This window comes from Heterocephalus glaber, unplaced genomic scaffold (genome assembly GCF_053883595.1).
Source record: "Heterocephalus glaber isolate CG9 unplaced genomic scaffold, H.glaber_assembly_v1.0 deba00001481, whole genome shotgun sequence".
NCBI lineage: Eukaryota > Metazoa > Chordata > Mammalia > Rodentia > Bathyergidae > Heterocephalus > Heterocephalus glaber.
The window spans coordinates 36,793,339-36,808,976 of record NW_028258317.1 but is presented as its reverse complement, the minus strand read 5'-3'; the positions used below and the strand labels follow the sequence as shown (position 1 = coordinate 36,808,976).

The 15,638-nt window shown below is 41.6% G+C and overlaps 1 protein-coding gene across 22 annotated transcripts in view; it reads right to left on the bottom strand.

Annotated features, from left to right (window-relative positions):
• The window catches only part of Ttc39b (tetratricopeptide repeat domain 39B), a 176,156-nt gene that overhangs the window by 133,375 nt on the left and 27,143 nt on the right, over positions 1-15,638 (bottom strand). For 21 of the 22 annotated variants that reach the window (XM_087183917.1, XM_087183907.1, XM_087183924.1 and 18 more), the window contains one exon: positions 1,939-1,973. The exons of the other annotated variant lie outside the window; for it this stretch is intronic. In XM_087183917.1, coding sequence (XP_087040043.1) covers positions 1,939-1,973 — 35 coding nt within the window. The remainder of the gene's footprint in view (positions 1-1,938; positions 1,974-15,638) is intronic. 22 annotated transcript variants of the gene reach the window in all.

Below are 15,638 nucleotides of genomic sequence, written 5' to 3'. Positions count from 1 at the left end.
CTCTCTCTCTCTCTGTCCTCTGTCTCTCTCTCTGTCTCTCTTTCTCTCTCTCCCCTTCCCTTCCCTTTCCTTCCTCCCCCTAGGGACTCCCAGCCTCAGTCAAATCATACAAAAAACTCACCACCACTTAAAAGTCTTAAGGTCATCAAAAACAAAGTTTGTGACACTGTCACATCAAGAGAAGCCTAAGGAGACATAACAACTACTAAATGCAGTGCTTCATGCTGAGACAGAAAGAGGTGAAACTAAAGAAACCTGAATAATGTTTGCACTGTAGCTAATAATAATGTATCTGTTAGTCTGTTTTTGTTACTGTAATAAATTTCAGAGGTGGGTCAACCTAAAATGAGGAAAGGTTTATTTTAGCTCACAGTCCAGGGAGGTGTCAGTTGGGCCCACTGCGTTTGAGCCTGTGGTAAGGTACCACGTCACAGTAGGAGCATAAACATTCAGCATAAACACTAAAACCTCTAGGGCCAGGGACTTAGCTCAGCAGTTCCACCACCTGCATTGCAGGCACAAGGTCCCGAGTTCGATCTTTGGTACCAAAAACACAAAAACAAAAAACCTCTGAACAAAATAAAACTTCCTAATTCTAACATAAACATATCAGTTTGAAGAAAATACTGAGTAAATATGACAAAAGATTAGGGTATACATAATTTAAAACTATCAGAACATAAGAGAAACTGAAAAAAGTTAAACAGGCTAGAAGACTAGAAGTCATATGAAAGGAAATGTACTAAATAATGATAATAAAGAAAAATTTAAAACACAAAAGAGGCATCATTTAACCAGCAGAACTATTTCTCAAATAATGCTCAAGTGATGGCAATGGTACAGTTTAATCTACTTCATTACATAGTACTGGCAGCCAGGTAAACAAATGAAACTCTTTGCAAAGTGCTATGGACTGAATTGTGTGTCCTCACCACCACCTATAAATTCAGTGTTGAAGTCCTCATCTCACAATGCGGTAGTATTTAAAGATGGGGCCTTCTGGATGAGGTCACAAGATGGGCCCACAATGTTGGGATCGCACACTTACAAAAACAGACTTTCAGTTTGTCTGCCCCTCCCCACAACCCCTGTGAAGATACAGCAAGAAGGTGCCTTCTACAAGCCAGGAAGAAAGCCTTCACCAGAACCCAACCACGCTGGCACCCTTGTCTCAGACTTCTAGCCTCCAAAATGCCGAAAAATTACAAACTATTGTTTCAGCCAGTCAGCCCAAGCTGACCAATACAGAAAGGCAACTTGAAATATGTAAAGAATAATAAATGGGCCAGGGATGTAGCTCATTGGTGCCACACCTACCTGGCAAACGCAAGGTACTGAAAAAAATAAAAAATAAACATATTCAGTCTAACCCAATAATCCTATATCTGTAATGTTAACCTTTAGAAATAATTCAAAAAATAATGACAAGGCTACACACACCCAAAAAAGGTATCATTTAGTTTTTAAGTTGTTAAACCAGTAATAACCTTAATGTCTAACAATGGAGCACTAAACTGGTATTCTATTTGATCTAATGTAATGCCATGCAAAACGTCATTGATCTAATATAATGTATTACAAAAACTATATAAAGTTTATATCATAAGTGCTTATAAAACTGAGTGCAAATCAAAAGTGAAAATCTACAATATGAGGCCAACCATCTAAACAAATACGGACAAGTATTAAAATAATTTGTTGGAAAACATTTTCTTTTAATTTAATGTTTCAAGAAATAAACTCAAAAATGTATTTGAGAGTAACATTAGATTCTTTTTAAGCATGATCATATCCAAACTCTTTAATTTCCCAGTGACTTTTTAAAAATTGTGACAGTGAAAAGTACTCCTAAAAAAATACGAATGAAGTATTTAGATTTTATATACAAGAACCATCAAATTTTTGCTACAATATACTTTTTATTAAATCATTACTTACATAGGCATGATTTCCAAGGCATCTTCAAAAATGTCCTGGTGGGAAATAAAAAAATACAATGAGTTTCTCAAGAACCAAGAACTGTAAATGTAAAAAAGAAAAGTATATGTATGGGGGTTGTTGTGGGAAGGTGAGGTACGCAGTACAATTGCTCCACTCGAACCACTGTGTGAATTTAATGAGTTTTATTTCTATTGTCACTAAGACTGGTAAAAATAGCCTGCAATCAAAGTGGGCTTACTTCAGGAGAGTTACATTTTACTCCTCAGTCCCGTTCATCCCAGACACAGGATATAATGAATAAAAAGCAGGATCTGCCCAATTCCGTCTTTCCTTTCTCCAGCGCTCCACACCCAACTGCACCACCCTATGAACAGTCCTTCCTCCCACAGCCTTCCCCTAGCTGAACACGTGCTACACGTCAACTCACTAGTTCAGAAGCTATAACAGGAGACAAACCCACACATGCACATGATTTACATGCACTCACAAATCCACACATGCACTGCACACTCGTATACACTGATACACACAAACACATACATCCTCACTCAGAAACTCACACATAACACAGCAGTTTCCACAGCTTCTCACCCGGGTGTGTGTAACCTCCAGAACCCGGCCTAAGCTCCAGCACCCTTCTTACTACATCCTTCCCACGATTACTGAAGACCAAGCCACCAGGTCCTCTGTTTTGGTTTTTGAGGCAGGGTTCTTCTACATAGTCAGGCTAGCCTGGAATCCCGGGGGACTCAGCCTACCGAGTGCTTCCTACACCCTTGTGTTTTTTGAGTCAGGGTCTCACTATGCAGCTCAGCCTGGCCTCAAACCCACAGCAATCCCCCTGCCTGCACTTCCTGAGTGCTGGCATGGCAGGCATGCTCCACCGAGCCCAGCTCCCTACTCCTATTCTTGACACCTGGGTTCAATTCTTCATGTGATAGCTACAGCCTCTTCTCTGAATAAGTGCATACCAGTCCTCTGCTCCAGACCTCTTGGAGAGCTCTGCACTACACTTGAGAGTAAACCCAAATTCCTTCCCGGAATCTCCATGGCCCTCACAGCCAGTGGCCTCTGATCGAATGTCACTTCACTGGGCCATAACCTCCCTTGCTGTTCCTCGACAGGCTTCCTCCTCCCACACCTCTCGTGGTGACACTCTTCCCAGAATACTCTTCACTCAGCCCTCCCAGGACTGACTCCTCACCCCTCGATTTTCAACTCAGAAAGCCACTTCCTCAAGGGTGTCCTCTCTGATCACCCTACTTAAAATTGTACTGAGAGCAGCAGCTTATTCCGTTTCTATCTTCATCTCTACTTATCTCGTTTCCTTGGTTGCTGTCTGTCTCCGCCAGGGCAGGCTGTTTTATCACACACCAGAAAAAGTCACCCGGGCTCTGCAGAGGCTGCTCAATAAATAGTTATTGCCCAATGGGTAAAAACTGAGCTTGGACTGTCAAGGTGCTTCTCCTCCTTCCTCACAAACCTCAACACAAAGGCACCAAACGCTTCATGAGAGGACTCCACAAAAGATAGGGAAACCAGCTCTCTATAAAGGAGGAACGACTAATATTTTTATCAAAACAAGAAATACCACCTTCAAAACATGAAAGGGCTGGGGATTTAGCTCAGTGGTTCCGGCACCTGCCTCAAAAGCTCAAGGTCCCAAGTTTGATCCCCAGTACCAAAAAAAAAAACCCACTCAAAAAATCAAGTAAGAAATCTTCACTTAAGCACTTCACTCTCCATTTTGTTGAAACAGTACTCACACGCTGAGAGTTCTATGGCATACCTGACTATGAAAACTAGAAAAAAAGGTGAAAATTTTTTAATTTTAAAGAAAGGTAAAGAACAAAGATTTACTGAGTAGCTATCATGTTCCAGGAACTTTACAAAAGCTACGTCATGTGCTCGTCCTAATCTACAGCAAGTAAATTTGACTGTAGGTAATTACCTGCCCAACTTTACACCCTGACAAGTGAAGGAACTGGGACTCAATCTCAGGTTTCTTCAACTCCAGAGCATTCTTTATAATGGCAATAAAATCTATTCAAAGCTTGGAAATGAGGCATCAATGGGGAGGAAGTAGGACTGGAGGGATTAGCATATCCTCTCAACATCACAGTACAGCATGTTAACAACCCATCCTAAAGTTGTCTTTTTTTCCTAAAGCTTTTTTAACACTCTAAAAAGGTATACTTGTGTTTGACTTGCTATTCACTAACTGATCAGTCCAAACACTATGAAGCTACATGTACATTTTTTTTTTCTTTTTGGTACTGGAGATCGAACTCGAGTCCTCATGCTTGCGCAGCAGGCAGCGAAACCACTGAGCTAAATCCCCAGCCCTACATGTACAGTTATGGAATTCGGAATGACAGAAAAGTTTACCATAAAGATTATAGTTTCATTGCTCTGCAGGATACTACCCAGCCTTATGGACTGGAAATCTTAATCTAACATTCTCTTTTTCTGTAAATCCTATAAACAACCAGCTCCTCACATACTCTTTGAATAAATTCACCATGTCACTAGTTTCCTCACTGATAGGTTAAAATGTTTACATATTCAGGCCAAGGATTTAGCTCAGTGGTTCCACTGCCTGCCTCACAAGCTCAAGGTCCCTAGTTTGAGCCCCAATACAAAAAAAAAAAAACTTTACATATTCATGGCCAGGCATGGTGACACACACCTGTAATCCCAACACTCAGGAGGCTGAGGCAGGATCTCGATGAATGAGGCCAGCCTGGACTACATAGTGAGTTCAAGGCCAGCATGAACTACACAGGGAGACCCTGTCTCAAAAAAAAAATTTTCTGCACAAGCGCAAGGACTTGAGTTTGATCCCCGGTACCAAAAAAAAAAAATTTTTTTTACATGCTCATTTATCTTTATGAGTCATATTTTTAATTTTGTTAAAGTATAATTTGATATCAATAGTGACAAAATACTCCCTGGGTCCTGAAAATACAAGTTTCCCAGCTCCTCGGGAAAAATAATGTGGATCCGACCTGAGGGAGGAAACGGCAAGGTCAAAGTGGCTATGTACTCTTACCTCTTATACCACGTTCCCTGGGTGTCACTCATGGTCCCCACATCCAAATCTACTCCTATCCCTTTTGTGTGGCTGCCTCAGGGAAGGGCACCCCCAGGACTCCCTCCCATCAGGATCCCTAGCTGGCACTCAGTCCGCACCTACTGCTATTCCACACACTCCTGCCCAGAACTGAGAACCCCTGCATATACCCTTCAAAGAGCATGACTAGATTTTTCCACCTACAGTCTTTCTGCTTCTCCACACTCAACTTTCCAGTACTATTCCAGTGTAGCTTCTCATTTCCAGTGACTAATAATATGATTTCTTTAAACACCTCGCTACTGGGTAGGCTCACCATGTATACACACTAGTGAAAACACATACAGTCACCTGGCACAGGGGCACACACTGCAACCCCAGCTATTAGGAAAGCCCAGTGGAGGATCACAAGTCTGAGCCCCGCCTGGGTAACTTTTAGGGAGACCTTGTTGATAGGTTTTGATAGGTCTTCCACTACCTCAGCAGCTATTATGTATAGTAGCTGCCCTCTTCCTATGGTGCCTTGCCCCCTCCCCTTTGTGACGTCACGCCAAGATGGTTGCTCCCACCAAAGAACAAACCCTTCTTCCCAGCATGGCCCTGGTCCCACCTAGAGAGTAACCTAATACTCGCTTACCTCCTACCACCTAGTAAGGTCACCGGTTCCTCCACTCCCTGATCACTACCTCACTCAACCCCGGCTCAGCCCCTACAAACCCCACCCGTCTCTATAAAAGACTCTCCCTGCCCTGGCCATGTTGCTTTTTGTCTCTCCTTTGTTCAGAGACAGCCCGGCAGATCTATTCCCCTAATAAAGGCTTGTTGTGGCCTGGTCTGGTCTTGGTCTTAGGCCCTTTTACCTGACAGGTTTCCCACCACCTCAGCAGCTATTATGTATAGTAGCTGCCCTCTTCCTATCGTGCCTTGCCCCCTACCGTGTGACGTCATGCCAAGATGGTTGCTCCCACCAAAGAATAAACCCTTCTTCCCAGCATGCCCCTGTTCCCGCCTAGAAAGTAACCTAATACTCGCTCACCTCCTACCATCTAGTGACATCACCAGCTCCTCCATTCCCTAGTCACTACCTCACTTAACCCCACCTCAGACCCTACAAACCCCACCCCAGTCTCCCAGCCCCAGCCATATTGCTTTTGTCTCTCCTTTGTTCAGAGACAGCTCGGCAGATCTGTTCCCCTAATAAAGGCTTGTTGTGGCCTGGTCTGGTCTTGGTCTTCGGCCCTTTTACCTGACACTCGTCTCAAAACCTAAAAAGGGCCAAAGGTGTACTTCTGTAGTAGAGCACTTGCCTAGCATGCAAAAGTACCTGGGTTCAATGCCCAGAACCAAAACTAAAAAGAAAAGAAAAACATGTAGTTAAAGATATACCCCCCAGGGCCCAGGATTTAGCTCAATAGTGCTGCTGCCTGTCCCGAAAGTACAAGGTCCTGAGTTCGATCCCCAATACCCAAAAAATATATATATACCCCCCAAAAAATGTACCCACTTTTCTTCCAGTTCAAGAAAAGTAAAACAGGAAGGCCAAAGCTGATGACAAACAGGATGTGCTCATAGGAAAGCCTGTCTTAATTCTTTCCCTGAAGGCAGCTGCATCTGGCTGTCCATTTCCATGGTGGGACCAACCCTGAGAGACTACTTCAAACACTTCCATCCACCAGATCTGTCTCCTAATTTACTCCAGGTACCCACCTTTCTCAAGGGCCTATTGTGACTTCCTGGCTGGGGTCAAGGGCCATGATACACTCTGCGTCCACTGGACGGGCCAGCACAGTACTTTATTTCAAAGACTCTCAGCAAATAATTCTTGGCTGACTGGTGGCTGAGTACTCTTATCTTAAGGTGGAAAGTCTTTACCTTGAGCAGTTTCATTTTGCACTTTAGTAAATGGTTCAGGATTCCCAGGGAGAGATCCCAGCTGATGTACTAGCACCCAGGGCCTTCCCTACTGGAAGGTCATCTGAAACCTACCTGGTCACAGACACTGACCCAGAGTGAGGGAGAGGGGGTACTGCATCAAATTCTATGGTAATTTTAATCTTAATTTGTTAACTTTGTTATCTTCTGAGTAGCAAAAATGTATGCAAGTTCATTTAAATGACAGCAAGTTCTGAATAAATGTTTAAGAATCTTAATAAAGGTACTAATGAAAAAAAATCTTTACAGTATTTTTATCTCTAAGGGAAAAGAGCAAAGATGACAAATATCCTAACAGTATATATCAATTTCCAGAGAACAAACAGATTTACAAACTTTTCAGATCTACATACTTTTAATTAATTCTGTGGTGTTAATAGGAATTCAGAGCAAATATTACTCCATGAAAGAAAAGAGTAGGAAATAGGAACTGAATCACTACATATCCACAAACTTCAACTGCTGGTGTAAGATCTTCTCTTCCTCCCTCCCTTACCTTTTCCTCCTCATCATCTTCATCTGTTCCTACCTCCATTTTCCCCTTTTTCACATGGTTACCATCATGGTCCCATGAACAGGTGCTAACATGTCCTCATCTAACCATGCTCTTTAGCAGAGATGATGAGGGTGGACGGGGCTTGCAGGCACCTTTGTCCTCCACGAGACCCAGCCAAAACCACCTCCACAGAACCAGTCATCTGCCCGGGCATGTTCACCCAAAATCCCGTCCTACCAAACAAAGACACTGGGTGTCTGGTACCATGGCTCCACAGAACTCTAGAGCTGCTGAGAACTTGAGAAGTATAAATTCTACATACTTTAGGGTACATGTGAATCATTCCCAGGAAGATGAGACTTGAAAGCATGTGCTTGCTTCCCCTGGGACAGGGCAGGGATTAAGAGCCATGGCCTCTGGAGTCCTACGCACTCCAAACACTCCCCACTATGGCATTTACCTCTGTGAATCAAGACACCCAAAATGAGATGCCAGGGCCAGGGATTTAGCTCAGTGGTTCCTGCACATGCCTTGAAAGCACAAGGACCCGAGTTCGATCAACAGTACCAAAAAAAAAAAAAAGAGATACCAGACATCAGTCAGTTATTATACTTTATCACTATCATGACACAACACAATTCCTCAAATACTAAGGAACAGAGAGGGACTATTGCTAGAGGAAGGAACCATATAAGAAATATGTAAATTTGGAGCCAGGGATTTAGCTCAGTGGTTCCACCGCCTGCTTCCAAGCATAAGATCCCAAGGTCGATAACCAGTAACAAAAAAAAAGGAACAAAAGAAAAAAGTAAATTTAAGTGACATCACTCATTATAATTTGAATAAAGTACTGATTTATCTAAATCCAGATTAATTTGAAATACATCTTTATCATGTGCCCATGAAGTAACATTTACAAAAATTGACCAACCAAGGCAGGTCTGCGCACACCCTACCGAGGTTCCGAGTCACGCGGAACAGGGTGAATCAGCCCGCTGCAGACAGGCAGGTCTGCGCATGCCCTACCAAGGTCCCGAGTCGTGTGGAACACACCAAATGAGCCCGCGCCCTGGCAACAATCCACTGGACTCCGGTCTCCACTCCTCTGTATAGCCACCTGGTTCCACACTACAAAGATGCAGAGGACACCAGACCACCAGACCATGGTACTGAGTCCTGCTGCTCCCGGCCCAGAGGTAGGGGGTTCTGAACCACCGTCCCACTGCTGCTGGTCCAGAGGAAGGGGCTTCCCAGCCACCATCCCTCCCACCGCTCCCGTCCCAGAGGTACGGGCTTCTGAGGAGCCATCCCACTGCTCCTGGACCAGAGGAAGGGGCTTCCCGGCCACCATGCCTCCCGCTGTTCCCAGCCCACAGGAAAGGGCTTTTGGGCCACCATCCCTACCGCTCCTCCCAGCCCCTGTCCCACCTCTTCCAGCTCAGAGGAGGTAATTCGTGCAGGCGCCAACAGCCCCGGCCCCCAGTCAAAATAAGAAAACACATTAATAAATCTCAAAACCAGACTTCCAGATCACCTACAGCAACCCCAAAGGGAAATCAGATGGAACACTCTCATACTCAACCACCTGGGCCCACTGAACTGGCAACAAAAGGAGATCTGGAAAAAATGAAATCAGAAATACTTTCTCAGATAACAGGAGAAATTGTGCCCCTAGTGCACAACATGATTAATAAATCTAGAGAGGAGCTCAGAAACATGATGGAATCCCAACATAAAAAATGGAATCCATAAAACAGATGCAAGTAGATTTCCAGGACATGAAAAACTCCACTGAAAGTCTACACAGCAGAATGAGCCAATGTGAGGACAGAATTTCAGATATAGAAGATAAGACTGCAATTAGTGAGGAGGAAAAGAAAAATTACTTCAAAATTATAAGAGAATATGAGAAATCAATCCGGCTGCTGCAAGATGATGCAAAGAAGAATAACATAAGACTGATTGGAGTCAATGAAGAAACAGGAGAGAGTGCAGATGACATAAAAAATCTCTTCACAGAAATGAGGGCAGAAAACTTTCCAAGCAAGGGAAAAGAGCTTGACATACAGATAGGTGAGGCATATAGGACTCCAAATAGACTTGATCAAAAAAAAAATCTACACATAGGCATATAATTGTTAAGATTCCAGAAACTCAACAGAAGAACAAAGTTCTACAAGCAGTTAGAGAAAAGAAACAAATCACATACAAAGGAAAGCACATCAGAATCACAGCAGACTTCTCAATGCAAACCCTCAAGGCAAGAAGAGGTTGGAGTGACATACTCCAAGCCCTAAAAGAAAACAGCCTCCAACCCAGATTGATGGACCTTGCAAAACTATCTTTCAAAATGGATGGAGAAATAACATACTTTCATGACAAAGAGCACCTTAGGAACTTCGTGAATACAAAACTGGCACTCCAAAGAAATTTACACAATATCCTAGGAACAGACATTGAGGATCACAACCCCAGGAAGCAAAACAGAATGAACTCATCTGGCATGACAAGAAATTAAATGTAAAGGGGGAGAACCCAGCAAAAAGAAAAAGTCATGGCAATGACAAGTCAATACCTTTCAGTTATAACCATCAATGTTAATGGTTTCAATTCACCAATCAAAAGAAATAGACTGGCACAATGGGTCAAGAAGCAAAATCTAACAATATGCTGCATACAAGAAACACACTTAATTCAAAAGGAAATTAATAGACTGAAAGTTAAAGGGTGGAAAACGATACTCCATGTGACAGGAACCCGAAAAAAAGCAGGAATAGCTATCCGCTTTGCAGATCAAGTAGATTTCAAACCAACACTGATTAAGAGAGATGAAGGACACTACATCCTTGTAAAGGGAACAATCCAACAGGAAGAGATGACAATCATAAATATCTATGCACCAAACACTAGTGCGCCCAACTATATAAAACAAATACTAACGGACATGAAAAGTCATATATGCACTAATACAATTGTAGTGGGGGACCTCAACACCCCACTGTCACAAAGAGATCAACTAGACTAAAAATAAGTAATGAAATACTAGAACTCAATCGAACTCTTGAACAAATGAACTTAACAGATGTTCACAGAGTCTTCCACCCCACAAAATCAGAATACACATTCTTCTCAGCTGCACATGGGTCATTCTCAAAAATAGACCACATTCTCACTCATAGAACATGTTTAAGTAAGTGCAAAGGAATTGAAGTTATCTCCTGTATATTATCAGACCATAGTGCGATGAAATTGGAGATCCATAGCAAAAGAAACTCAAAAAGTTTCATAAACACATGGAAATTGAACAACACACTTCTGAATAACCAATGGGTCACAGAGGAAATTAAAGAAGAAATCAGACAGTTCCTTCAATTAAATGACAATGACAATATAATGTATCGGAATCTATGGGACACAATGAAAGCAGTCTTATGAGGGAAATTCATAGCAGTGAATACACATATTAGGAAAATAGAATGAGCCCAATTAAACAACCTGATGCTGAACCTCAAGCTTCTAGAAAAAGAAGAACAGGACAACCCCAGAACTCATACAAGGGAGGAAATTATAAAGATCAGAGGAGAAATCAATGCAATGGAGACTAAGAGAATGATACAAAAAAATCAATGAAGCCAAGAGTTGGTTCTTCGAAAGAATCAACAAAATTGACAAACCTTTAGCCAACCTTGTCAGAAAAAGGAAAGAAAAGGCCCAAATCCAAGCAATTAGGAATGAAAAGGGTGAAATTACAACAGACCCAGCAGAAATCCAGAGGATCATCAATACCTACTTCCAGAACCTATATGCCAATAAGATGGACAACACAGAAGAAATGGACAGATTCCTAGATACATAGGAATTACCAAAGTTGAACGAAGAAGACCTAAAAATTCTGAACAACCCAATATCAACCAATGAAATTGAAAATGTAATTAAAAACTTATCAACTAAGAAAAGCCCGGGCCCTGATGGCTTCACTGCTGAATTCTACAAGTCATTTAGAGAGGAACTGCTGCCACTACTGTTTAAACTCTTCAATGAAATTGAAAGGGAAGCAATACTCCCAAATTCATTCCTGGAACCAAGCATCACCTTGATCCCCAAAGCAGAGAAAGACCCAACTGAAAAAGAGAACTATAGGCCAATTTCACTAATGAACATAGATGCAAAAATCCTTGATAAGATAATGGCAAACAGCATGCAGAAGATCATTAAGAAGATCATACACCCTGATCAAGAGGGATTCATCCCAGGAATGCAGGGATGGTTCAATATACACAAATCAATCAATGTAATACACTATATCAATAGAGCCAAGGACAAAAACCATATGATTATCTCCATAGACTCAGAAAAAGCATTTGACAAAATCCAACATGCATCTATGATAAAAACCATACAAAACATTGAAATAGATGGTCTCTACCTCAAACTGATAGAAGCCATCTATGAAAAACCAACAGCAAATATCATACTAAATGGTCAAAAACTGAAACCCTTCACACTAAAATCAGGAACAAGACAAGGATGTTCACTATCACCACTCTTGTTCAATATAGTTCTGGAAACACTAGCCATGGCAATTAGAAAAGAAAAAGAAATAAAAGGAATAAAGATAGGAAATGAAGAAGTCAAATTGTCATTATTTGCAGATGACATGATACTATAAAAGACCCCAAGAACTCCACCAAAAGTCTTCTAGACTTAATAACCAAATTCAGTCAAGTAGCTGGTTACAAGGTTAACACACAAAAATCAATAGCTTTCCTCTACACCAATGACAGACTCACTGAGAGAGAAATAGGGCAAATAATTCCTTTCACAATAGCATCCAAAAAACTGAAATACCTAGGAATCAACCTAACGAAAGAAATCAAAGACCTCTTCTCTGAAAACTATGTCACTCTGAAAAGAGAGATGGAAGATGATATCAGAAAATGGACAGACATCCCCTGCTCCTGGGTAGGAAGGATTAATAGAGTGAAAATGGCCATACTTCCAAAACTGCTATATAGATTTAATGCAATTCCAATTGAGATCCCAGCAGCATACTTCATGGACCTTGAGAAAACAATCCAAAAATTCATTTGGAACAAGAAGAGACCCAGAATAGCAAAAGCAATTCTACGTAACAGAGACATGGCAGGGGGTATCATAATCCCCAAACTGCAACTCTACTACAAAGCGATTGTGATAAAAATAGCACGGTACTGGCAAAGAAACAGACTTGAGGACCCGTGGAACAGATTAGAAGATGCAGAAACAACACCAGACACATTCAGCCATCTCATCTTCAATAAAGGAGCCAAACACCCTCATTGGAGGAAAGATAGCCTCTTTAATAAATGGTGCTGGAAAAATTGGGTTTCAACTTGCCAAAGATTAAAACTAGACCCCTATCTCTCACCATGCACTAAACTAAAATCAAAATGGATTAAAGATCTAAATAATAAAATAGAAACTCTGAACCAGTTGGAACAGAGGTTAGGTAGAAGCCTTGAAGACATCAGTGTAGGAAAAGATTTTATGAACAAAACCTCAGTTGCTCATGAACTAGCACAAACAATCAACAAATGGGACCTCTTCTCATTAAAAGGCTTCTGCACAGCAAGAGAAACCACCAGCAGTGTGAAGAGACAACCCACAATGTGGGGAAAAATCTTCACCTGCTCTTACTCAGACAAAGGTCTACTATCTCGAATCTATAAAGAACTTTAAAAGATCAGACCTCCCAAATTTAAAGACCCAATCCGAAAATGGGCATCTGAAATGAACAGACATTTCTCAGACAAAGAAGTAGAAATAGCAAATAAATACATGAAAAAATGTTCAACATCATTGGTCATTCAAGAGATGCAAATGAAAACAACGCTGAGATTCCACTTCACTCCAGAAAGAATGGCTGCTATCATGAAATCAACCAATAACAAATGCTGGCGGGGCTGTGGGGAAAGAGGAACCCTGCTCCACTGTTGGTGGGAGAGTAGACTGGTGCAAGCACTGTGGAAATCAGTATGGAGAAACCGCAAAGAACTAGGACTAGAAGTCCCATTTGACCCCGCTATTCCACTGCTGGGGATGTTCCCCAAAGAATTAAAAGAATCATATCACAGTGATATAGGTGTGCTCATGTTCATAGCAGCACAGTTTGTGATAGCTAAAACTTGGAAACAGCCCAAATGCCCATCAACTGGAGACTGGATAAAGAAAATGTGCTTTTTTATAAAATGGAGTACTACTCAGCCATAAAAAATGAGAAATTAGAGACATTTATAGCTAAGTGGATGCACATTGAGGTGATACTCTTAAGTGAAATAAATAGGACACACATGTATAAATACCGAATAGTTTCTCTGGTGTGAGAAACTGAAAGTGTAAATAAGGACTAAGTGTATAATAGGTAATGTGAAACAGGAAGAAAAGGGGCAAAGGGGAAGAAAGTGGGAGGGGTAGGGGAAAGGAGAGAAGGGAATGGGATTAATATGAGAAAATGGAAAAATAGGAACAAAATCTTTGTAAATAGGGAGGAATGGAGGGGTTGAAGGGAGGGCTGGGCAAGGGTGAAAAATAAGAACCAAGAGAGACTATGTAAAGGTGCAAATTTCCAATGATGGAATGTCATTATATTGTATACCTACAATGTACCAATGATTAGAATGAACAATCGATAATGCAAAATAGGAAGAAAAGGTCCAAAGGGGTAGGTGTAGTGGGAGGGGCAGGGGAAAGGAAAGAAGGGAAAGGAAAAATGATGAGAAATGGAAAAAATGGAAATAAAGTCTTTGTAAATAGGGAAGGGTAGAGGGGGTGAAGGGAGGGCTAGGAATGGGGAAAAAATAAGAGCCAAGATGCATTATGTAAAGGTACAAGTTCTCAATGAGAAATGTAATTGTGTTGTATATCTACAATGTACCAATAAAAGAATTTAATAAAAAAAAAAATTTAAAAAATTGAGCAACCACACACACAGCTCTTCTGTCAGGAATTTTTTTTCATTCTTTGTTTTGTTTGTTGTTTTTTAGAGGCAGGGTCTCCCTTTGTAGCTCAGACTGGCCCTGAATTCACTATGTAGCCCAGGCTGGCCTCAAACGAGGTGATCCTCCTGCCTCAGCCTCCGGAATGCTGGGATTAGAGGCGTGCACCACCTCGCCCAGATGGGTTATTTTTCATTCTGCTCCCATCTGTCATCCAATTCTTTGTAATCTACTTGTTATGCTTACAATGAAGCTCACTGCCTTCTGGAACATTTAAATTCTCCAACTGGATTCCAAGGGCTACCTCCAGTTGCATCTTCTAGGCACTGTTATAATTTTTTTTAATTGAAAGAGGGAGCCTCAATGCTTTCTGAAGGCAAATGTAAAATCAATTACAGTGTCCCCTCCATCACTGGGTCCTGGGCTGGACAGACACAAACATCAGTCAGACCCCTCTGCTCCTTAAGCATTATTACCGTAAGTGTAATATATACACTGCCAATGTGGCCCAGAGGAATGCACAAACTCAGATCTTGAAGGTAGATCTGTCTGGCTCTGAACCTTGGCTCCACCCTTGAGACCTAACCCTTTTAATCCTCCATTTCCTGTTGGGGATTCTAATCACTTCCCAGGATTGCTACAAGGGATCAGGTCTGACTCAAAACAGGCTCCCTAAATACAATTCCATAAAATGATGTTAAATTCTGAGATAAGGGATAAAGTAGTACACTTACTGTAGATAGTTAAATTAATGAGATATCTTATAGGCAGTTAGATAGGGCTGACCTCCGAAGGAACCAACAAGGACAATCAAGGGACATTCACTGAAGTCCAGCATTGTAAAAGGAGAGACGCTATCACATCCATGTGCTTCCCCTAAGGATGAATAGCAGTGATTGATATTCTAAATAGGTATCAATCCCCTAAGTGGGGGACGAAGATCTTCCAAGAAAGATCCCTGACCCACCCCTCACCACTGAAAATCCTTGCTCATTCCTTGTGCACTTGCTACGTGACTTGTTTCCCCACTGGATCCCCGTTTAATGAATATTACCCAAGTGACTGTACTTGTCATAATCTTATTGGTTGTTCATAGTTTTGCCCACCTTGTGATTTCTCATTGGATCAATACTGCCTAAGAGACTGTACCTGTAATCTTACTAGTTGACTATAGTTTTGTCCCACCTTGAAACCACCTCACCTCATGGCTTTGTCCCATAAA